Source organism: Aulonocara sp. 'chitande type north' Nkhata Bay, linkage group LG22 (assembly GCF_057382095.1).
Source record: "Aulonocara sp. 'chitande type north' Nkhata Bay isolate Kocher_YH1m ecotype deep benthic linkage group LG22, A_spYH_male_GT1.1, whole genome shotgun sequence".
Lineage (NCBI taxonomy): Eukaryota > Metazoa > Chordata > Actinopteri > Cichliformes > Cichlidae > Aulonocara > Aulonocara sp. 'chitande type north' Nkhata Bay.
Window position 1 is genome coordinate 35,310,259 of NC_141364.1, and position 26,019 is coordinate 35,336,277.

Consider the following 26,019-nt stretch of genomic DNA (forward strand, 5'->3'; position numbering starts at 1 on the left):
TCAACAGGACTTGTTTGTTTTAATTTGTTTACCGGTTTACGTGCACTTTTTAATTTAAGATTTTTCTAAAAAATTGATAATACAGCATTTTCTATTTAATTATAAACTTTGTCCTAATTATGTCCTGGGATTTAACTATTTAATAATAAAAAAGGAAACATCACAAAAGACACTTAAGGTCATGAAAATTAATTGAGATTTAGCAATTCAATGACGCATCCACCTTATTTATAGAAAAGTATTGGTATCGGCGATGCAGTATCGCACACCACTAGTTTTAAGCATTTAATGGTGGCATTGTGGTTAGTGCTGTCACTTCTTATTAAGAGGGTTCCTGGTTCAAGCCCTGCTGTGTTCAGAGCACTCTGGCTTATTCCTCACAGTCCAAAAATATCAATGTTGGTTGTAAATAAGCCACGTATGTCAGGTGCTGTTTAAATGTTATAGTCTAAAGTGCTTTAAGAGGTCAGGAAGACTATAAAAGGGATTTCTAAATGTGTTTACAGTAAAACAAATTATCCATTAAAAGTCTAGTATTTGTTAATAATTCCTCAGCTTGTTTTCACGCAAATTCAAATTTCCAAAATTTCCAAATTCAGTCTGTAACAGCTACACAATGATAAGTAAGTAAAAGTAATTTTTTATTGATATAGCATCTTCCAAGATAAATATAAAAAGTGCTTCATAACAAAAACGCTAAAATGATTTTTAGCTGAGTGAGAGAGTTGCAGAGTTTCTGTCTAATATAGTTTTCAGCTTTGCATGCTGCACAGTGAGCAGGCTTTGAGCAGCCCTCAGGGACCTGCTTGCGACGTATGGATTAAAAGTACGTCTGTAAAAGTTCTTGATGCTTGGCTATGTTGAGCTCTAAAAGTCAAAAAAAGATTCTAAAGTGGACTTTGACGTTGACAGAAAGCTGGTGTAATTGAATTAGCAAGAGTGTAATGTGAAGACTTAGTGAGGGAGGTTTTTCTAATACAAATAAATAATGCATGTAGACATGATGAAGTAAATTCATCAATAACAATTTACAGTTCAGAATGTGACACAGTATTTGTGATAAATGCCAGATATTTAACACAAGTTTCTAAAGTGAAAGCTGCGCTAAAAGTTGCTAAGCTTTGTGTAGTGAATATGGCAAGACCGAGAGTTTGCATTACCTTAACTTTAGGTTCAAACAAGGACTTGTGTTTTCTCTCTATTAAACTGGAAAAATGGTTAGCCATCCAATGTTTAATAGAGTCCAATCACCTTTGCAAAATCTGTAGTTTAGATACATCTTGGGGCTTAGAAGAGATATACAAGTGGATATAATTTGCATGGCAGTTATTGCCTTCATATTCCACATCTTCCCGAGCTCCTCTCTCAGTCCTTGGTATTTCTCAAGCTTCTTGTGTTCCCTCTTCCTGATGTTGCTATCACTTGGTATAGCTACAGCTATCGTTATAGGCCTCTTCCTCTGCTTGTCCAGTTTCTTTGCATGTGTGTCCTGCCTGCTAGCATCTTGTACCCTGCTGGTATGTGCTGGAATCTTTCAGGGCATCTTCACACATCCTGCACCTCGAGTCTTGCCTGGTGTGGTAGATGGCAGCCTCTATCGATGTCGCATGCTCCTGTGCTGCCATATGCAGTGCACTGTGTTCAGCTTTGTCAAGCTATTGGTAGGAATTTTGATATGAGTCACTTCTGCTGTCTGCCAGTGGTATATGGCATACAGGGGCCTGTTCTTCCATGACCTCCTTGTCCCACTTCTTCCTTGGGTTTCTGCTGTCTGAGGTATTCACTAAGCACATGATCAGTTGTGGCCATTTTCCTGATGTACTCATAGATGTTTGCTTTTTAATCCTGGACAGTGGTTCTGTCAATCACTAGTCCACAGTCTCCTTCCAACTTGGGGTTGTGGCGTTTCTAGCAGCCTCTTTCGTTGTACATGTACAATAAGTAAAGACAGTAAAGAGCTGTTCTGTTCATGGTTCCCATTTGCCTGTGCGATTCCAAGGTACTTGTATCTGTTCTCAGTGTTTGCCTCAGTTGCCTTCTCCCCTCAGTTCTGATTACCTTCCCTCTCTTTGTTACCATCCCTACTACAATGCTCCTGTCGGAATGAAATTCTGATGTCATTGCTGTAGATCCTAGTAGTGTGGATCAGTAAATCGATGTCTTGGTCACTACAGAGCACTGTTTTTAAAGAAAAAGGGCAGTACGGTGGTGCGGTGGTTAGCACTGTTGCCTCACAGCAAGAAGTTCCTGGGTTTGACTCCACCATTTGGCCGGGGCTTTTCTGTGTGCATGTTCATGTTCGTCTGGGTTTGGTCCGGTTACTCTGGCTTCCCACAGTAGAAAGGCTTGCAATTAGTTAAATAACATGCCTTAATGATTCTAAATTGCCCGTGAATGTGAGTGCGAATGGGTGTCTGTCTCTATGTGTCTGCGACAGAATGGTGATCTGTCCAGGGTCTGTCGCCCTATGACAGCTGGGATAGGCTCCAGCCCTGTTATGGATGTTATAAAACCAATCCTCTTCTTTGTATGCTCCTAACATTTAGGAACATGTTAAAATTAGGAATTTTTGCTTGTCTCATTTTAGTCCTTGTCATTCAAATCAATTACATTGAAACTATTGTCACTTCTTAAGGATTCGATGTGAAATAAGAGCTTTCCTTCCACAGACAACCCCCATCTCTGCCTTTTTGTAAAACTTTCTAACTGAATGCATTTGATGTGTTTTGTTCTTTGATTGAAATAATTATAGAACTTTCATCTGATTTTTAAATTACTGTTATAATCCCAGTCCTAAAAAGTAGAGAGTCCAGAGTACATTAATAAACCTGATGTTAAGACATCCAAAACTTTGTGACATCATGTTGAATTTATAATAAAGTGTAATTTAAAAATATGCAGAAGTCATTTTCACATGATGGCATGATCTAACAACTCAAAATAGGGCTGTTTAGTTTATCTGGTCTACAAAATTCAGCCCAAATAGTTGATAGGAGTTTCACACTTGATCCTATACAGTTTCATTTGCATGGTTGCAAGGTTGAAACTGGGTTTGGAAAACAACCCCCTGCAGGTACGAGCATTGGACTGAAAGTGTCTTTAAAACCAGCAAAGAACAACTCTGAAACACCTCCATCAAGCCTGGAGAGCAAATCGAAAAAGAAACAGCTTAAAACAAAAATATAGAATTAATAAAACTAAACTTTATTGAAAACCAAAAAAAACACATATTATGATTTAGTATTTCTATTAATTAGATCATGTACTGACCTGAGTATACTGATTAGTGCCAGTTGCACTCAGCCATTCATTAATATTGCTGGAAACATCAATGTACTTTTACAAATGGGATGAGAGGAGGGTCAAAAAAAGAAAGGTGTGGCTCTACAGACACCCTTGTGAACTACAGACACCCATTACACAACATCCTCATGACCAGAGCCAGGGACACAGACGGGAAGAGAAATGTGCTAAACTTGACTTGGCTCAGTCCGGTGTTGCCTCGCCGTGCAGGTTAAGACGAGGAGATCGAGAATATTCCAAAATTAACTGGGTTGGACAGAAGTGGGATACTGACAGTCAGTGAAACTGACCCTGAGGGGGAAGTGGATTAGAGTAAATGCAGTTTTGGTTGCTTGAACTAGACCACTGGCCTGGGAATAAAAAGCTTACTTTTAGTTCATTGAATTATGAATTATTTATTTTAAAAGTACCTGTTCTATTTTATTGTGTCTATTAATGTTCTATTAATTTCTTATTTATTTTACTCTTTCTGTGCACTTTGCAACTGTTTCTCTGTCAGAAGCCCTTAATAAATAATTTTTGATTATTAAGGTCCTGATCTGGTTAACTTAAGACATTTCCATCTCCAGGCATATGATTTATCAGAAGACCCTTCGATTCTTCTATTTCACAATGCTTATATAATTTTGTAATTTACACTTTAAAAATGGCAACAGTAAGGGCTACATTGGAACCTTGCAGTTCGACAGATAACAAGTCACTTAGAACGCAGCATTGTGGAGACAACAGGATGTGGCAAACCAACAGGGAAGATGCTGTAGCTGATCAGTGTCTTGACTGGGCTGCACTGCCAGGTTGCATTTAGGTGTTACATGTGTTTTCGGAATAGTGTATGCATCTAAAATCCCATTTGATACATTTTTATATTGAGTTTTTCCTTCTGTTGTGTGCTTAATTAATATTTTTATAATGCAGAAATTATACATTTGTATTTTTATAAAATATCATCTGCATAAAAAATGGCTTCATGGTCTATGGTGGCTGTTTGAATACATTTTTGATATTTTCATTTTGTCTGATTAAATCCTCTACTGGCTCTATGAAAAATGTAAAGAGCGAAGCAAAGAGAAGACATCCTTATCTAGTAACATTGTGGAGCATGAGGATAAGATTAAAATGTGAGATTTATTGATAAGTAAAAGTTGTTTACCTTTAATAACATCAGTCTGGTCAGGATGAATTAGAATTGGTATGATTTTGTCTTGTCTAGATGCCTGAGCCTCATTTATAATTTTAATGTCTGTATTGATTTGAGAAAGCAGCTGACAGTCAGAGAGGCTGGCGTAATCTTTATTTGGTTTGGAAAGCAGGGTGATCATTGCTGTGTTCAAACTTGGTGAGACTGGTTTTAAAATCTGAGGTCATTCTTATGAGTAGTGGAGATGGAAATGAGCAGAAATGTTCGTAGAACTTCGCAGTGAAGCCATCAGGTAAAAATACTTTCATGTGTTTTTCTTTCTTTATTCATGTTTTCTCAGTTTGCATACAGTTTTTATTATTGCATTAAAACTTATGTTGTATTAGCAACTCAGTGACTCATTGAATGCTGTAAATTAGTGACTTTATCCATCTTAAGGTTTTGATTGGTTTAGTGGCTCCTTTTTAGAGATTTCTCTCAAAGAAAGAGAGGACCATATTACTGACTGGAATGTCTTAGGCTACGTTCACACTGCAGGCGAAAGCGCATCAAATCCGATTTTTTTTGACCCCCTGCGACCCATCTATCCCATCATGGTCTGACAGTGTGAACGACACAAATCCGATATTTTCAAATCCGATCTGGGTCACTTTCGTATGTGGTGCTGAATCCGATACATATCTGGTGTTTTAGAAAGCGACTGCTGTTTGATGGTCAGGTCGCATTAAATCCGTCTTTTACGTCACCGACACAAGACAGACGCCAATTATCAGCGCCGGAGAAGCGCCCGAGAAGACATTGCGAACACTTCCTGGCCATCCAGTGTAGATGTCAGTGAAACTGTTGGGAAGACAACGTTGGAGAAACGTGAACATTTTATTTGTACTGTATAATCTGTAGATTCTGACAGAAATCTGCAACTAACCTTTGAAGCACCGCTCCTCTAAAACAGCAACAAGGATCATTATTAGGTTATTTACATTATTATGTAAATAACAAAATAACTTCAAGCAAAAATTGGGAAACGTAAAGTCCGAAGTCTTTATATTAAGGGCCATCTATCAAACAATGCTGTTTGTGCTGGGTCTAAACAGAGCGCGTTGTGTGTGACGCCTTCTTTTGCGCATGCGGGCCGCTTTGGGCATTCACACTAGAGCGCGTTTGCTGTCGCATTTTATTTGTAGTGTGAACAAGCAGACAAAAAAATCGGATTTGATCAAAAAATTGGAATTGAGCATTAAGACCTGCAGTGTGAACGTAGCCTCAGAGTCACTTTGTGTATCCTGATCCCACTTAATCCAGCTCCACCTGTCTATTTTGCTTAGCCTAATTTTTTCTGGTATGATTATTAGTATTTTGTTGCCAGAACACCCCAGTAAGACAAAAGAATCTGAAACCTTGCGATATTTTAAGATGGGTAAGTGAGCTCTATTGAGCACATGTTACACTGGTGGCCTCACACACCTCTCAACAGATGCTTAATTAAACTATGCTCTAATATTTGTTCCAAACTCTACCAAAACATTAAAAACAAACAGATTTTGTTGCTGACTAGTAAATTGCTTTTGACCACAGCAGTGATATAATTTCTTAGAGCTACTGTCATTGCAGAACTTGTGATTTTTAATTCGGATCTAATTGGCTGATAATTTAGCTGTTGTAATGTAAGAATTTGCTCTCTAAAGATGATCAGCAAACCCCAGTGGGACTGAGACCTTAATATCTCAGAATACTGAACATTATGATCAATGCAACACCTACAGGGCATGAAACTGTGGCATGCTATATATAATGGCTGTGTAACTCTGATGCAATGAATCCTCATCTGGAAAGGAACTGGCAATACGGTTATTAGTCAGCTGGTGCATAGCAGCACAGAGCAGTGCCCTCTGGTGTTGGGAAGCACAGCACAAAGAAGAATGAGTGACAAAGAGTCAGAGCTCTGTTGTGCTTTTAACCTTCACTGGTAACGACTTCATCAGTTTCTTCACAAATAGAATTTTAACTGTTAGAAAAAACAATACTCATAACGGTCTCACAGAAATTACATTATGTACAGCTATTTTCAGTGTCATTGATACTGGGAGGTCTCCTTCCAAGTCTAGAGCGGGGCATCACTGAGCTGCTGGACAATCTAAGGTGCAACCTAGCAGTGTTGGGGTGGACCAAAAGATAATATCCCAGAAGGGTTTAGGTCAGAAGAGCATGGTGGCCTGTCAATGGTATTAATTCCTTATCCTACAGGAACTGCCTGCATAGAGGCATTTGAGGTATTGTCATGCACCAGGAGGAATCTAGAACTGACTCCACTGGTGGAGCTCTGAGATTGCCCATCCTGTTCTTCCTTGCACAGAGAATCTCCTCCATGCTCTTGAGACTGTGCTGGCAGACATGGAGGGGCTGAACTTCCTGTGCAACCTTTGTAGAGTCCATGTATTGCCTGTGTCAGTATTGCCAAAAAAAAAAGAAGGAAAAAATAGAATAGAATAGAATAGAATAGAATAGCCATGTTATTGCACACGTACAGCAAAATTGTGGATTCACCTCACAAACTGTGGATGGAATACAAATATAAATAGCTGAACAGCAAGAATAAATTTCAGAGAAGAGTAGTATGTACAACAAGTGGAATACATACATCAGGAAGACGTCTATCCCAGGAGCCTATCCCAGCTAATAGGGCGAGAGGCAGGTCGCCGATCTGTAGCAGGGCCAACACAGACAACCCACATTCACACCTATGAACCTCTTTCTAAAAAAAATATTAATGTAGGGCAGATGAACATCCATTGATATCAGGTAACTATAAAAGATATATGGCAGAGTAACTTTGTAATTAAGATGAATTTAGTAGACACAATTACGATATCAGCCAATAAATGAGTGTAGGTAGATTTCTTCTACATATTCGTATGCATCAGACAAGTGGACTGGACTGGTTCTTATACAGCGCTTTTCTACTCTTCTGAGCACTCAAAGCGCCTTACACAACTTGTGCATTCACCCATTCGCACATTTTTCTAGGTGCTTTCTAGGTAACATTCACACACACTCATACTCCGATGGATACATCAGAGAGCAATTTGGGGTTAGTATCTTGCTCAAGGATATTTGGCATGCAGACTGGAGGAAGCCAGGAATTGAACCACCAGCCTTCCGATCAGTAGATGACCCGCTCTACCACCTGAGCTACAGCCACCCCAACAAGTCAATATGCAACTCAAATGCTGCTGATTAATGCAATGGTTCAAATAAGTAAAAAGAAAACTGGGGCACCATCGGGAAAGGGGTCGGTGTTCAAGCCCCTTCCACCCCCACCCTCTGCACGTGTCTGGACAAATGTATGACAGACACACACATCATCGAAAACTAAACACATTTTCTATATAAATTCAGTTAATTTTGGTTAGTTTTGTGAAAGCTCATTCTAGTTTTAGTTAGTTTTCCTTTTTTTTTTTTTTTTACAAAGTCTCTTTTTTTTTTTTCTACATCCATCATCCATCCAACAAAAATGCTTTTTTACTTCTAGTGTTTGTTATTTGGTTAGTTTTTGTTAACGATAACAACCTTGCATTGGACTAGGTCTAAGTAGAGTCCTTCTGTGAGTGGCCTGATCCAGGAGCAGGTGGAAGGGGGGATTTGAAGGAGGCCCAGTTTGGTGATGAGGATGTTTGGGATTGTGTTGCTGAACGCTAAGCTGTAGTCCACGGAGAGCATCCTCATCTCAAGATGGCTCAGTGCTCTGTGAAGGGTGATAGTAATGGCATCCTCTGTGGACTGATTTGCTTGTTCAGCAAACTGGTGGGGGTTGAACGAGGAGGGAGGCAGGCAGTCTCTGGTGTGCTGAGAAACACTTCATGACTACAGACATGAGAGCTATAGGTCTGTAGTCACTGAGGCTGTCTATTCCAGTATTTGGGGGATGGGAATGATGGTGCAGGCCCTCAGACAAGTAGGAACAGTGGCACGAGTCAGGGAGAGGTTGGACAGCCTGATGATGAAAACCCATGTCAGTGATCTCCTCCTGTAAAACAGGTGTAATCAGGAGGAATACGATTAGAAATGAGTATATCAGAGGTAAAGTTCAAACTGAGCAGTTTGGAGACAAAGAGAGGCAAAGATGGAATATCTTGGAATGAGAACAAAAAGATCCAAGAGGGAAAATTGTAGATTTACACAAGATGAGGAGGTTCGCCTTGACCTATTTCCAAACAGCTGCAGATTGCAAACTTAAAAAATCTTTTTGTTGATGTTGAATAACTGTTGAATGGCAGTCTATAAATCACATCAATAACTTAAGCCAGCCTAGATCTCAGCTTGAAGTACTTTTTGAACTTTCTAGCAAGAAAGAAAATCAGATGTGACAGGAGTGACTCAAACGGACAAACTCTTGCTCTGGGGCCCAGCTCTGTTTCACTCACCCAGAGCATCACAGGGCAGTGGTGGTTGTAACACTATGAGAAAGAAAATGACTGCTTTCTATCTTACCCGCTATTCCCAAAATATTAACAATAGAACCACCAGTAGTCCATGATAAAGTGACTGGATTGCTCATCCGCCAGCTTTTGCCACATTAGCACTCAAGGGCATGTCGTCTACTGCCTACCGAGCAACGCTATTAAAGGACACACCTTTGGCTAAGCAATTTGTATGTGCATGAGTTCTGCTGTGACACAACTATGATGAGACTAAGACTCATCAGCCTGACGACCTTGCAGACAGCCATCTGCAGCTGATGGAGCAGAGGTCAACTGACAATCAGGACTCACTATGCCGTCTGTCATGTGTTGTAGAAGTCACATGACTGTGGGTATATGCAAAAATACATGGATTATCACCCTCAGCACCACTTACTGAACAGATAGCTGAGTACTTTCTAATCACTTTACAAGGCTTTGAGTGCTCAGGTAGAGTAGAAAAGCCTTATATAAGAACTATATAAGTCCATTTACCATTTTAATGAGCTAGTTTGTTTTTAAACTATGTCTTAAAGCCTTTTGGCATAGATTAACACTGTGTCTTTGTGCTTGTCTGTGTCTCTATAGCACTGCGGCCAGTGGACAGTAAGCTTTGTCTGGGTATTCCTCCAAACACCACCCAACTCTGCCACATAAGCTGTCCTGTTGATTGTGAGGTATCTTCGTGGCGCACGTGGGGACCCTGCACGTATGAAAATTGTCAAGACCAGGTAGCCAAGAAAGGTAAGAGATACTGTTAGGGTTACAATAGTATATTGTGTCATAAAGTGACTAATCAAAGGAGTTCTGTAGGGTTTACTTTCCTGAAATCTCCCTTTAAAAATTGCATACCCCTTCATCTGCCCTACGGTTGTTATTGTGCCCCAATAAAACAAATAAGCCAACAAAATTTGCAGTGCATTGACTTTTACCCAGATTTACAATGTACAAAACATTCTACCTTCATATTCTGTAGTATTTTACTGTGTTTTTGATTGTGTATTGCAAATGTTAAACTTGATGTTGACAATAAAGTCAAAATCAATTACAGAAGCCATACAGTTGGAATGGGTCTCTGACTGCTGTCGTGGGGATGTTAGTCCATCAGTAGAGTTGACACAGTCACTGCTTCATCTCTAGTTATCCCTGGAACAGCAGTGTCCACCATGACTCTGCCTTAATGAAGAACATCAAATTAAAAGGATGACTAGAAATTGTTGAAATGGATCCTTCTGGTTTTATTTACTTTTATCGTGTGTCACTGTCAGTCCATTCCCTCCCTTGAGATACTTTGTCAGACCTTTTTTGCAGCTGTCGTCCTGAGTATAACCTGTGCACTTCAGAAATTATCTGGCAACTTCAATTTGCAGTCAAGTCATCAATAAACATTAGTGAGTTGGTTTCACATGTCCATGCCATGTGGTAATTTTTGAATCATGAGGCGTTCCTTTCCTTATCTTTGCTTTTCTCTTCCTTCTTGTGATTCAATTTAATCTTGTTTTCATATGTTTTTATTTTTGTTTGGTTTGTTTGTTTTCAGAACTATTTTTTTTCAGAACTGTTTTCTCTTAACATCTAATCTTGTGTTCCTGTTGTTGGGTTTTACCAGGGGTGCGAAATTTTACTGTAAAGCCAATGATTTTCCTTCATGAAGGCATTTCATTCAGAAAGGTGTGTCTTGATTGTAGATTTGAAAAATGACCTCATTAAGAGTGTTCTTAACCAAGGAAAGTATTTTGTGATCAGCCACTTTATTCGTCTCCTGTGTCCTTCCAATGTCACTGAGCTGGATAAAGAATACATCAAATTGCTGACTTGGCCACTCCTAAAGTATTTTCTATCTCTCTCATAGGTTTATTTCAATTTTTCATGAATGACTTGCATCAAGATCTCTTTGGACCTCATGTTGACATTTCCAGTGAACAGCCACTAAATAGTTCAACACTTGAATTGAACTTCAGGTCATTTGTGACTGACTAAATGACTGAATAAAGAAACTGCTTTTCAGTCAGTTTTGAATGTTGGACGTCTGAAAATATGGGACTATGTATAAAAGTGCATCTAAGGAATTTTGTTAAACCTTTTAAAACTGAAAGTCTTCACTGCACACACATCTTTTCCCAGTAAAATCTACCGGGGTACAGTACAGTGTCAAAACAGTAAAAAAAAGTGTCAGATTTATATCAAAGTAAGTGTTCAACAGCAAACTGAGCACTTGTTTTCTATGTCACATTTCACTTTCTGAATTCCACAAGAGGGAGGTTGCCATCATGTTTTACTATATAGACAGCCTATGACATCCTTGACCAAGTCCCAAGCTATGTATCCTCAATTTATGCAGTCAGCAGTGTTCAAGAATAAGACATGTGACCTGGATAAAACTGCAGTGCTATCATCTTAATTAATGTTAATTAGCCACAGCTGACTGAATTTAGTAGATGACAGTTGCCTTTTCAAAATGTGAAATGGTTTTAGGACACAATGAATAATGCAAAATTAAAAATAAACAGAGCCAAAATCTTCATGTCAAAACAAAGATTCATAACCTATCACATAGCCTTCACTCCTGCCTTTCAGTTATTGCATCCATGATACACTCTGCAGATAGCAAGTCAGTGATGACTGAGAGTATAGCATTCAGTCCTCATCTTCGTTTATACAACCCTAATCCCCACCTCAACTCTTGCCGATCAAAAAATTTCCCAAATTAATTTTTCTCTTCAGGCATTAGTCATGTGCAACATATAACAGACAATCAATGCAGGACTACATAAACTGCAAGTGTGCAAAAATTGCAAAAGAAACAGAACAATACAGGCACAAGACAGCGCAGACACAAACATGCAATAGAAAAGCGCAACAATGACAGTAGGTTGTGCAGAAAGTAACTTGATATATGAAGGTGTGTGTGTGTGTGTTAGTCCAGTGTGTTCAGGAGTCTGGCGGCTTGGGCGAAGAAACTGTTTCGCGGTCTGGCAGTGAGCGCCTGGTACCTGCCAGAAGGCAGCAGATTGAAGCTTGTGTGTGAGGGGTTTTCCACAATGCTGGTGGCTTTGTGGAAGTAGCGGGTGTGATGGATATATGCATTGCATTATTCATCATGCAAAGTTCTTTGAATCTTTGTTAATTTAACTCCTAATCCATCCAATTTTATTTATAAAACACTTTAAAATACCAGGCACAGGACAAAAGTGCCGTACAGAGAATAGGTCAAAAACAATAGAATAACAGAAAACAGCAAATATAAATAAATAAAACACACAATACATAAAAATTAAAACAGCCCTATATTTAAAAAAACAAGATAAAACCGCATAGAATCAACTAAAAACAACGAAAATAAAACTAAAAATCTCTAAAGGGAGACCGTTCCACAGTTTTGGAGCTGCTCCAGCAAAAGCATGATCTCAGTCACTTGTGCTACATGTAACAATGGACTGTTAAAAGCAATATTTCAATAAAAAACATCTGGTGAAAAAATATGTTACAGTTGTACACAAGCTTACACACAGGGGTAGCCATGGTTTATTAGTTTGAGATCATGTAGCTCATTAGATTTCTGTTGTTCCCCCAAAGGCTTTAAATTGAGGAAGAGGAGAATCATCAATGAACCAACAGGTGGGACAGGAAACTGCCCCCACCTGGTGGAGGCCATACCATGTGAAGACCCGAGCTGCTACGACTGGCTGGTGGTTAAACTGGAGGACTGCATCCCAGATAATGAGGAGAAGTGTGGACCAGGAATCCAGATCCCTCAGGTCCAGTGTGTCAATAGTGACGGTGAGTATATGTGAACATATTTATCCTAGTCCGAGGTTTAGGAGTAGCTGGTCTCTGAAGTTCTTGGAGATTGCCTTTAAGTTTTGGTTCCAAGCAAAAGCTACTGTGGTGTTTTGACACTTTCCATAAATTATCTATCACTCTGCTAGCAAAACATCCCCAGGGTACTATCTTCATACTGTAGAAAACTCAAAACACTGATGATTTTCTGTAGTCAGGTCTCTCTGAGTAGACAGAAGATAATGTTTACAGAAGGTGTAATTCACACAGAGTCACGTGACAATTATGCTTAAAATTGTCTACTTTAAAAATACTTTATGTAATTTTGGCACACTATGTGCCATCACCACAGAAACAGTGCCAGTGGAAAGTCAGGGGCATTTCTCCACTGTCACTGAGTTTTCCTGTTGCCCTCTGTGCAGGTATGGATGACAGGTGACCTGCGGTCCCACTCGCACTGGCTTTATCACACAGTTGTCTTTCAGTTGGCACTGACATTTCACACTAGGCATGTCACACAGATAGAAGCACAATAAGGAGTAAGATGTGAGCATGAGTGAATTTTATCTTGATAATGGAAAATTGGACAGTAGCTTATAAATTTGTTGATAGACATCCACTCATCATGATGCACGTGCCTTTAAAGCTGCTGTGAAAGCTCGCCTAAGGGTGGGTGATAATGTGTTATGTACATCATACTTTAGGAGGCTGTGTGGCACCTGTGCTGGGATGTTTCTTACACCTTTTAGGATGATTATTTATTTCTAAGTAGTCCATCGATGATTTTATCGTAGTCTGCCGTCCCATTCACATCTCTGTGTGTTTTTCACAATCAAAAGATAGCATCATTTTAGAAATGCATATGTTTAAAGTAAAAGTCTCAGTGGTTTAGAATTGTTTGGCAATGAGACACACTACATCGATGATGTAAATGAATCATTTTTTTAGGTTGTAGTCAGTGTGATGTAGGTCAGTCTTTTCACTTTGACTGATGCAGAGATTCTTGTCCTCTATCCTGGTTAATCTCAATATGCTCCTTGCCCAACACTGTATTTACTGTATTTAATGTAGATTTCCCTATTGTTTGTGCTGTTATGACCAATTTCATCATGTTCTAGTGTGAGTGTATAGCTACTTTGCCTCAGGGATTTTCCTCTCACTTACACAGACATAAGGATTCAATGATTCAAGGAGCTTTCTTGTCATTTGCATCACATGTTTACATGAGGTGAACAAAATTATGTACACACGGTCCCGGAGCGAAAAGAAAAAAGAAAGAGAATAACGAAGAAACAGAATTATTTTTTCAAAAGTAATAAATAAATAGTTTGGGGGGGGGGGGGTTAAGAAAACAGAATAACAAGTAATAAAATAATACGATAAATAGAGTGCAACAACCTGAGTACCAGTATGGAGTTTGGATATAGAATGTAGGTATAACTACTTTAGCAGCAAAAGGCCTTGATGACCAGCAGTGATAAAGTGATGGTGTCAGTAAGTGTCAGTAGTGGTTAAGGTGCTGCAATATCAGTTTTTCTCCATTTATGCATTGAGAAGTCTCACAGCTTCTGGAATTAAGCTGCTTCTCAGTCTGGTAGTTTTGCAGTTTTGCATTTTATGCTCGTCAGCTTCTTGCCTGAGGAGGCAGAATCTTGGGATTCTGAGTTTGTGGTCTATTGTTGTTGTAGTCGAACTGTGTCATGGTCCTGGGTTGTTAGACCCAGTGTTTTGTGTTTATTATCGGTGGCATCTTATGTTTCGGGTTAATTCTTGTTTTCTTAGTTCTTCGGGTTTTGGTTCTGGTGTTTAGTGTTTTATTGTTCCTACCTGTGTTCTTCTCCCCTGTGCTCTGTTCATGTCCCGGAGTTTGTGGTGCAAAACAGTTTGTGAGTTTCCTGTTTTACTTTGAAGGTCTGTGTCTCGTTATGCCATTAGTTTCAGCTGTCTCCACCCCTGCGTGTCATTTCCTCATTACCTGGTGTGTATTTATAGTGTGTGTTTGCCTCTGTTTGTCCTTGCACCGTCTGTGTAACTTGGTGAATATCTGTGTCTCTCTGCGCTTCATTCTCCACTCCTCATCCCCTATGTCACCTCCTTATGTTTTTTCCTGCATGTTGTTCTGTGAGTTATGGTTTCGGGTTTTGTTTGTTACTAGTTAAATACAAAATGCTGTTTCTAAAAGAAGGTGTTTATTATTAAGGGGATGACATGACCCTGTGTGAAAAAGGGATTGCCCCTAAATCTAATTTCATTACCTGGGCCCATGTCCTGTATGTTTTAGGTTTGACAGTGTTTTTAGTAGATAAAGGTGAATGGCTTAAACATGAATTGAGCTCTGGTTTGGGGAAGGCCTCGGAGGGGACTGATAGCAGCTCCTACAGATAAGAACCAGAAGGGGTGTGTTTGTAGGCATGGTCCCGAACCTGAAATACAGATATTTTATCTCCAAAACTGGTTTGGCCACCCTTAGCAGCAACAACTCCAGTCAAGATTTGCAATAACTGGGAATGAATCTTTTACAGCGCTGTGGATGAATTCTGTCCCACTCGTCTTTGCAGAATTGGTGTAATTCAGCCATGTTGGAGGGTTGAGCATGAATCGCTCATCCCAGAGCATCTCAGTCAGATTCAGGTCAGGACTTTGACTAAGTCACTCCTGAGTCTTCATTTTGTTTTTCTTTAGCCATTCAGAGGTGGACTTGCAGGTGTGTTTTGGATCAGAACCCAAGTGTGCTTCAGCTTGTAGTCACAAACACATGGCTGGACATTCTCTTTCCATAGACAGTAGAAGTTATGGTTCCATTACCACAGAAAGTGTACCAGGCAGTGAAACAGCCTCAGACCATCACATTATCACCACCATATTTTACTGTTGGTATGATGCTCCGTTTCTGAAATGCTGTGTTGCTTTTACACCAGATGTAACGGGACACGAACCTTTCAAAAAGTTTGACTTTTGTCTCATCAGTCCAAAGAGTATTTTCCCAAAAGACTTAGGGATTGTCAAGATCTTTTCTAGCAAAACTGAGACGAGCCTTTTTGTTCTTTTTACTCAGCAGTGTTTTTCGTCTTGGAACTCGCCATGCAGGCTGTTGATGCCCAGTCTCTTTCTTATGGTGGAGTTATGAACACTGACCTTAACTGAGGCAAGTGAGGCTTGCAGTCCTTTGGATGTTGTTCTGTGGTCTTTTGTGACCTCTTGAATGAGTCATCGCTACTCTCTTGGGCTAAATTTGATCGGCCGGCAATTCCAGGGAAAGTTCGCCACTTTTGCCATGACTCTCCTCTGTGGTTCTCTGGAGTCTTACAGCTTTAGAACATAGCATTACAATCTTTTAAACACACACATAGAGAAAGAGATAGTATAAACAGAGCAAGTTGCTGTAGAACAAAACAAATTTAAAAGTCAAAACTGTAGAATTAAAAGGTGGATGGACAAGCAGAAGAAGAAGGCCTTCGTGTCCTGCACAGCCAATACTGGCTAACTCTGGAGGCTGAGGCTGGGGCCTGACCGCCCTCAGCCTTGAAACTGGAATGGATGTAGTGTGCTTAGTCTCTGCTCATGTTCAATCTCTAGTGGATAGGGAATCACTCTCTGGCTTGGGCCCAGTGTTGGCTTATCCAGGCAGCCCTTGTCCTAGCCATAGGAATTGGGTGCGGTCCCGATGTTGACTGATCCAGGTGGAAAGACTGATGATGTGCTGGGTGGTGACTGCTGCTGTTGCAGTGTCAAGGCATTTGTGCCGAGCTGCTGCAGCGACAAGGCTTGGGTGTAGGACTGCCAGTGCTGCAACAATGACGATGGGCATCGACAAGGCCCACACTTCCACTTTAAGGACAGCACAGTCTCAGGCAGGTAGCTAGCAATCGCTGTGACAAGTGGGTGGCTTGCTGCCTGTGTGCTAAACCCACCAACTCTAATTATAGGTGAGGAGTGGTGATGTGCACCAGGCAGTTGGGAGACATGGCGTACCCCACCACCACACTTTCCATTGGGGGACTTATGGTCAGGCGAGTCCCTCCGCAGAAACACTCATGCTATGAGATGAACTATTTGCCGCTCGTAAAATTCCTTGTCTGCTCGGTCCTTTATCTGGTTGTGTTATTCTGTTATGGCAGGGGTCCCCAATCCCAGTCCACGAGGGCCGGTGTCCCTGCAGGTCTTATGTGCACCCCTGATTATACACAGGCTGGAGATGAACCAGGGGAGGGAGAGGTGATGAGCTGTATGCCTCCTTGGTGTTGGCATACAATAAGTCCAATGTTTTATTGTCTCTGGTGTGGCAGGTGACGTACTGGGTGAAGGTGGGGAGAGTGGACGACAGGGAGATGTGATTTAAGCCTCCAGAGAGCAGGAAAAGGGCCTAAGGGTGCTGTGTTTGGAGTCTGCTGGTTACAGTGTGCAGGACCTCACAGGCTGCTGCAGCGTTAGCAGAGGGCGGGGCATGCACAGCTATCATAATGACGTGTGGAAACTCTTGCGGTAGATAGTACGATCTCATGCTAACCGCTAGCAGCTTAATAATAATAAATCATAATAATACATTTTATTTGGTCACCTTACAAAGAACAAAATTAATAAAAGGAGCAATAGTCATAAAATATATAAAATAAGTTAAAATGGCAAAACAGAGCTTGACAACAGATAAAATCAGCATTAAAGCGAATAAGCCAGTTTAAACAGATGTGTTTTGAGCTGTGTCTTAAATATGGAAAGGGAGTCAATATTTCTTATGGCTGGAGGAAGAGAGTTCCAGAGCCGAGGAGCAGAGCGACTGAAAGCTCTGTTCCCCATAGCAACAAGGCGTGAGGATGGAACAGTAAGATGAATAGCAGATGATGATCTGAGAGGGCGGGAAACAGTGAGCAGGTCACACAAATATGAAGGAGCAGATTTATGGATACACAAGTAAGATTTTAAAATTTATCCTGGCTTCTACGGGCAACCAGTGAAGCTGCTGAAGAACTGGGGTAATATGAGCTCTTAACGGAGTGCAAGTTATGACTTGAGCTGCAGAATTTTGAAGAAGTTGGAGTTTATGAAGGGACCTTTTAGGGAGACCAAATAGGAGGTCAGCTTAGCATCTCTTTGATAGATAAATGCCCAGCGTTACACCATCTATCGTTCACAAACACAGCCAGGCCCCCTCCTCTCTTCATACCACTCTCCGTTGTTCTGTTGGATCAGATGGAATGTTTACGTGTGAGTCCGGAGTTAGCGCGGTTAGTCACGACTCTGTGAAGCACATCACGCTGCACTCCCTGTAGCTCCTCTGATGTCGGGTTAGAGCCGGCAGTTCATCCACTTTATTGGGGAGAGATCTCACTTTCCCCATAATACCCGATGGAATCACTGGCCGGTACCTCCTAACCTTACTGCGATGCTTGATCCCCGCCCGAGTGCCGCGTCTCTTCCTCCTCACCTCGCGGGGGATGTTGGCTCGCTCGGCGGTAGGCAGAACAGTGGAGACCCCGAGGGCTAACACCTCCACGCACTCACAGATGCCGTAAAAAATATGATAAAAAACACAATTGTCCATAAAATTCGGAGGTCGAATGTGGAGTAGTACAGTCCACAATATAAAAACAAGAACACGAAACAACAAAGAAAGAGAAAAAAGGACTCGGTCAGGCCGGAGCTACTAATACTGGCTGCCAGCTCGGAGTGGCGCCAGAAATTATCTATTGTTGCTGTTTATTTCAGTTTTTTAATTTAAGGCAATAAAACTGTGATGCAAAAGAATTTACAATGTTGGTCATTAGTTACATTAGTTACCACATTAGAAAGTGCAATTTTCCCTTTAGTCATTTTGGCAGTCCCACCAAGAAAAGCAACATTTCACACTCACAGCCTTTATTTTAAAGTGACTTTTTGAAGGAAATTTGATGTTGCTTTCTTAGCCCTGTTTAATTTAATGAATGTTATTATTATCTTTTAACTTTATAACACATTTTAAATTTGGCACAGTACCTTAATTCTCTTTGTATTCACCCAGGTGAACATGTGGATCGACAACTCTGCCAGGATGCCATCCTTCCTATGCCATTTATCTGCGAGGTGCCTTGCCCTAAGGACTGTGCCTTGAGCCCCTGGAGCTCCTGGTCTCTCTGCTCCCACACCTGCTCTGGAAAGAACACAGAGGGCAAACAGACCAGAACTCGTTCCATCCTCGCCTATAATGCAGGAGAAGGTAGGAACTGTATAAGGAGAGCAAAGCAGCATTGCAGCACTCATGAAGTTACAGTATAGGTAAAGGTAATTCTATTAAAAATGAATATGTGCCTCTCACCTGAGCTCCTCTGTGTACGCTGGGTCTTTCAGCAATGACATCAGCATATTTAATCAATGCAAATGTTTAACTTAATAGTACAGAAGTCCAATTTACACCTTTAAGAATACAGGGGTAGGTTGAAATTGGATGCTTAATAATAAGTCTTATTTTTACAGCATGTTTTTCATTTTCCATTAAGGACAAGAGAAAGCAATGTGAAATTTAACATTTGAACATAATTGAACGACATTTGAAAACGTTTAACCAAATCAACTTTAAACATAATCTAAATGTCAATCTAAATATCGCATCAAGTGAAAATCTTGATGGAGGCTTTTATTTTCAACATCAAGGATTATTGATGTAAAGTTGTAAAGGGTTATTCAGCAAATTTATTCACATATGCTTTTACCATTGTTTCTACAATAAGTTGTCTTATGGCACATATGCTTTGTGATCATAAATTTCTCAAGTATTCAGATCCATCATGTTTTGGGTTTATCAAGACTACGTATTCTGCCCACAACATCAGCAACAAGTCCAAGTTAAACTTGCAAACCACGTCTTTGTACAGACTGTATACACATAAAGTGCTCACTTACCTAGCATTATCATTATCATTATAATTAGCACATACACACTATGTGTATATACACATACAGTGATGAAATATTGCGCAAATGTCATAGACGTACACATCTTTTGAAAACTATAAACCAGATTAAGGTGCAGTTTGTTTCGTTAAAGTGACTGTATTTTAAATTTGTGTCTTTGCACGTACTTCCGTTTGGATAACAATTTTTCATTGACCATTAATCATCCCAAATCTCAGCTGCATGTCACTGGATATGGATGACATATGCATGGGCCAGATGCTGACTGGTTGACAAGTGGGTCAGAATAGGGAACGAAGCAACTGTGGAGTTTACCAGGAACAGAAGAAGAGAGAAAAAATACAGCATGAAAACCACGGATCACTTTTCATTGTTTTAAACACTCAGTTTTGTTGGTTAGCCCACTACCTTCCATCATATTCTGGGCACCTTCTGCTGGCTTTGTCTTGGCCGGTGATTGTTTTCAGACCCCTCCAGAATGTCCTTGCATTATTCCCTTAAGCCACTCCTCCAATTTTCTCTTGTAGGTGTCACTTCCTTTCTCTTTGTCTAGCACATTCACTGTTTTTGGCAGCTTGGGGATGGCCTGCCTGCCTCCATAGAGCCGTATTGCCACAGTGAGGCAGTGTTCAAAATATTTGGTACAGCGAGTCTGTGGGCCACTCTTTCGTGTGCTGCTGTTGGCCCATCGCCAGCTGCAGATAAGAGCGTTATAACTTACAAAGACCTGAAGTGAAAAAGAGTGTTAAAAACAATGAAAGTATCAACTGTCACTTCCTTCACTTTCCTTATTGCTGCCCACCTGTCAACCAGTCAGCATCTTCCAAGATGAAAATCTGACCCGAGGTGGCATTCCAGTAGAAATTCCTTCCTTTTGCCAGTCTCCTTTGCTTTTTGAGTCCAGAACGAATTAATTCACCCACTTCTCTGAGAAGCACAACACAGCAAAATCTCCAGTGTTAAATTAACACTAGAGAATGTCTATATTGGTCCACACCTCTGAGTGTTAAATACAACACTGTTGAGTGTTAAAAATGGCTAACACTGAGCAGTGCTGATTTTCTAACACTGGAAAATAACTCAAAATGTTAGAAATATTCCAGTGTTAGAAAATCAGCACTGCTCAGTGTTAGCCATTGTTAATCTTCAAAACTGACTAGGTTACTTTTAAACATATAACACTGTCAAAAGTGTTAATTTTACACTCAACAGTGTTGTATTTAACACTCAGAGGAGTGGACCCATATAGACACTCTCCAGTGTTAATTTAACACTGGAGATTTTGCTGTGACGATGCGAAATACGTCTTGTGCGGACTGGTTAATGTTGTTAGCTCTTCCATCTTATCGGACAGAGATCTTAGATTTCTCGTAATGACATATGATATGGAAGGTTTTCCCAAGACTTCACTCTAGCTCTGCAGCCTGTCTTTCTTCTCCTTACTTTCATGTGGAGCTCCAGAATATAAAACAGTAGTTACTGTGTCAATGGAGCCATTGCTGAATGGCTCCTTCCATAATCAGATTTGGGTAAGTGGAAATATAGCAAGTAAGCTACTGAAGCTTAAATGTTTTAATACATCAACTGCTGGAGATAAAAGGTTTTTAAGAATTCTCCTCAACCTCTGATGCTTGATATGGAAGGACCACATCAGTGCTGATCAGTTCAGCACTGGAGCACCAGATGTTAAAGTATGGTTCAGGATTCAGTTTAGGGATTTTGCAGCCTGCAGATGCAGCCTCTGCGAAGATTGAATCTGCAGTGTACCGTATTTCCTTTTTACAATGTGTTCCTCCACTACATGCTTCACTCTGATGGACTGAGATCACGTGTATTGCTGGAGCGATCTGAACTTCACCAAGTGATTTAAGTGGTACTTTCTGGGAGTCAACTCTAACACGGGATTTAGTGGGGTGGGTCTCAGTTAAATCAGGTAGTAACTTGGCTGTGGAAGGCAAAAGATTTGTGGATGACTCACTGATTTGGGCCATAATGTCCTTGAGAACATAATCCCTGCCAATTACCTTAGCTAGGTTTTTAAGTTTAGGGAGGATGGAATGGGTACTACTATATCAACTGCCTGTCTATGCAGTTTAGAGGTTTGCTCATCTACTAATATGATCCTATTAGTGGAGCGAAACCTTTTAAGAAAATCTGTAATTTCTCCCACTTTCTTATCATCTATAGCAATACCATTGATCATCACAGCATTAGAGATTTTAAATGGAGAGTTGTTGTTTTTTTTTCAACAATATCCAACTTTTCTTGAGACTAATCTTCATCAGAGGGTGCAGTTTAGAACTGTAACAAATGTAACTCCCCCAGACCCTTTATTTGGTTACAAAACTTTGGACCTGTGTTTAGCTTTGTTTAGGTGATAAAGCGTGTGAGATTGCAGGGAAATAGCTTGAGGCTATGTGTTTTAAACACTCACTTTGTCTGACAATACAGGAGTACAATGAACAAAAGGTTGCAGTTACTATGTTAGCAGAAAATGAAATCCACAGAGAAGTCTGACATGAATAATAGACTGCACCAACGATAAGTAGGGACGAATAAACAGACATCAGCCTTTGGCCATTTTGGATGATGAACCAAGAGAGAGCAACTTAAGTGTGTTTTAATCTCATGATTCATATAATACTGATTTTTAGGCTAATAGTTGGGCTAACACACTAGTGATGTGTCGGTCGCGAACGAAACGGCTCTTAGAGCCGGGTCTTTGACGTGAACGACGCGAAACAGCTCCTTATCGCTAGCTGTGTTTTTTTCCCCCCTTCTCTCACCCTCTCCCTCACTTTTTTTCTGCATGCCAGCCTTGTGCTTTGCGCTGGGAAGATGGGGGAGGGGCGGTAGTTAGATTTGCACAGGAACAGAGCGGGGAGGGAGTATGGGCAGAAATATGTGCCATCAGAAACTGAATTTGAATAAGTTAAATTTGAATTTGAATTGCTCAGATTGAATCTGAATTGTAACTTGAATAAATGCTTTTGAAAACTGAATTTGAATTAGTCTAATTTGAAATTGAATTTATGGTTTGAAAATGATCATTACTAAATTGAAATTGAATTTTATATTTTGAAAATGAATTGATTTGCTTTGAAACTGCATTTTATCCTTTAAAAATTCAGCTCTCGAATAATTTCAGTGTCACTTCTCACCATTCAGTTTCAGTTCTAACATAGTAATGGAGCAGTATGTTTAAAAAAAAAAAAAAAAAATCTAATTAAGCATGCACTCAGTACCCTAAGAATTATTATGGTAGTTAAACACAGTGGTAGTTGTATATCATATTATATCATATATATATCATATTATATCACTTCAAACAGAGATGATCCAGTAATGCTGCACTAATGAATTAGACTAACTATTCACTTTAGCTAAAGTTATTAAGTTAGCTAAAGAGTTGGGATGCTGTGTAAGACATAAATAAAGCTAAAATACAAAGGTTTGGGCACCGTTTTGCATGTTTCCCTACTGTAGGGGTCTCTGCAAGCATACAGAGGGGGTACTCTGAGAGGGTACAAGATGACAACTTTGGAATTCTACTAGAAACAGTCGATCATATTTGTTTGTCAAAGCTGAATTCAGGGCAAACTACGCTAAATTAGCGTTTTTAGCTAGCAGCTACAATAAGCATAAAAGTTACCGTACGGCTATCATTAGTTAACATGACGCTTGTTCTTATACATGTAATACATTTATTACCAACCTGAGAGTTTATCCGCTGGTCATTCGACATGACGAATGACTTCTGAAGTCTTAATTCAGCTCAAGACGCTGTAGATTCCCGTCGGTAACACTTTCGGTCCGCTAGTAAAATGTAGTTCTATTAATCTGCGCTTGAACCGGAACCGGATGTAAGTTCCAAAAAACTGGATTTTGGAACTGAAATTGAATTGTAGAACTGAAACTGAATGGTGAGAAGTGAAACTGAAATTATTCGAGAGCTGAATTTTTAAAGGATAAAATGCAGTTTCAAAGCAAATCAATTCATTTTCAAAATATAAAATTCAATTTCAATTTAGTGATGATCATTTTCAAACCATAAATTCAATTTCAAATTAGACTAATTCAAATTCAGTTTTCAAAATCATTTATTCAAGTTACAATTCAGATTCAACCTGAGCGATTCAAATTCAAATTTAACTTATTCAAATTCAGTTTCTGATGGCACAGATTTCTGCCCATAAGGGAGAGACAGAGAAAGAGAGCCAGGGACAACAACGTCACATTAGAAAGGTATAGTAATCATGCACAACTATTTTCAGTTGCAGATGATAAAGGATTCAGAAAGTTTATTCATGCAGGCCCATATGACAGAGAATATGCATGTTCTTTTTGTTTTCATATTTTAATTTATATTTAATTGTGTTGTGATTTGCAGTGTTTTGTGTTGTTTCACTTTAAATGTGTTTCAAAGGAAAAAGCTGAAAATTTAAATAGTTAAAAGTTGAACCGTGAATAGTTGGTTTTTGTATTATATGATTTATTTATTACATTTTATGTGGAGTGAATAAATAAAAGTATATTTACGGTGGCCCCTAGAGACAAAGCATGTACAAACTCCAAAGCACGTAAAAACTGCAAAACACGTAAAAACTCCAAAACACGTAAAAACTCAGAAGCACATAAAAACTCAAAACACGTACAAAATACAACAGAAGTGCTCTAGGATGCTGGGCGCAGTGTTGAGCTTTGTTACCTAGTGGCTACACAAGCCAGGAAGTACCAACGACCGGATTTGGTGTGTGGTAGTAACAGGTAAATGAACATTTTTTTAAATTATTTGAATATAACAATCAGAATACTTTATTCATCCCGAGGGAAATTAGGGTTACAGCAGGCAGCACGCTAATGGCGCATGCGCACTTACAAAGGAACCTTCTGACCAACTTTACACAAACATCACATTGGGCAGACATGTCAGAAAGGTAGGCTGATAGGAAAAAACAACGAAAATACACTACATGAGGTAAGAGGAGGAGAAAAAAAACTCCACTCAGACTGAGCTCCTAGTGGGAGAACAGTTTGATAACAGAAAAAACACCTCAGCACAAAAGCGCATGACTATCAATACACCATAGAAACACAAGACAAGCAACAGGGGCGGGTAAAGGGTAAGAGAGAGCCGGTGTAGACAGCGCATCCAGTCCTGCAGCATCTGTGCTGGTCCAGTTGACTGCTATCTTCCCCGGTAGGGCACAAGCATCGAAGGCGTTGGAAAGGGAGGGGGGATGAGTGAGTGCTTATCAGTGTAAGTGTGTGTGTCCATAGTTTAGCTGAGACAGTGTCCTTCGGCCTATCAGGCTAAGTAAACAGTCCTCCAGCCAATCCAGGTGTCCTTGCATGGGATGGGAAGAATAGCCGTAACACAGTCATTATCAGGGAGTGATTGTTCGGCTCCAGCCTTGGGCCTGCAGCTGGCGCCGTGATGGGGATCCGCAATGTTTATGTTGGTTTTGTTAATTTCCATGCGAGCAGCCCAGGAGAATTTTTCAGGCTGCTCTTTAACACTCGATCTCCCGTTGGAGAGTCGCGAGCCTCTCCATGATGGTATCAAACTTCTGTTCCATGGTGTTATTGTTCTTTTGATTCTGAGACCTCACAACTGCAGTGATCCGTTCCACGATGTTTTCCAACTGTCGCTCAAAGGTCTCATTTTGAGCAGGCCTCTCTCTGATGTTTCCCCTCATACGCTCAATGGTGTTGTTTTGAGCCTTCACAGCAGCTGCAAGCGTCTCCAAGGTGTTGACCATATTACGTTCGTTGTGAGAGGTCGCGCCTCGTTCCATTTCGATTCCAGCGGGCAGCCTTGGGGGGGTTTGAACAGCCGGTTCCGCTCTCTTATTTCTCCGATAAACCAGGGCTAAGCCAACTCCGATCAGCATGAACCCTGTTATCATGGTTCCGAATAGATAGATATCTTCAGCGTCCTCGATCGACAGTCCCGCCAGGCACATGATCCTCCAGTTCTGCCACCCGTCCATCGTGTATCCGGCAGGGAAAGTCCCTCCAGGGCACTCAAACTCTCCCGAGCCCAGATTTCTCGTTGAGAAAAGGGTGTCAATAGCATTCAGAGACCAGTTGATCAAATCCATAATTCTCTTTTAGGTTTTAGAGAACGACAGTGGGAGGCTATTCCAGGGAAAGTAATGCACACAAGACAAGACAAGGACATAGAGGCTAAGCAGGGAAGATAAGGGTGAGGAGGAGAGGAGAAAAGTGCGACCGCCTTCGCTGAGAGCTAAAGAAGAAGAATATATATGAGTGCTTGTGTATAAATACACAAACAATACACATATGCTTTCAATTGTGTCATTTAAGTGATCTAGGTAGCTCTGTTTTGGAAGTTCAGTTCATGCTAGAAATGTGTTTTGGAGTTTGTACATGCTTTGTCTCTAGGGGCCACCGCATATATTTATATTAGAGATGGCACGATACCACTTTTTT

At 40.3% G+C, this 26,019-nt stretch overlaps 1 protein-coding gene across 1 annotated transcript in view; it reads left to right on the forward strand.

Annotated features, from left to right (window-relative positions):
* Positions 1 to 26,019, forward strand: part of LOC147304583 (thrombospondin type-1 domain-containing protein 7A-like) — a 189,902-nt gene that overhangs the window by 71,565 nt on the left and 92,318 nt on the right. Inside the window, exons 5-7 of the mRNA XM_086279217.1 lie at positions 9,487 to 9,642; positions 12,475 to 12,678; positions 18,674 to 18,868. Of these exons, the coding sequence (XP_086135343.1) occupies positions 9,487 to 9,642; positions 12,475 to 12,678; positions 18,674 to 18,868 (555 nt within the window). The remainder of the gene's footprint in view (positions 1 to 9,486; positions 9,643 to 12,474; positions 12,679 to 18,673; positions 18,869 to 26,019) is intronic.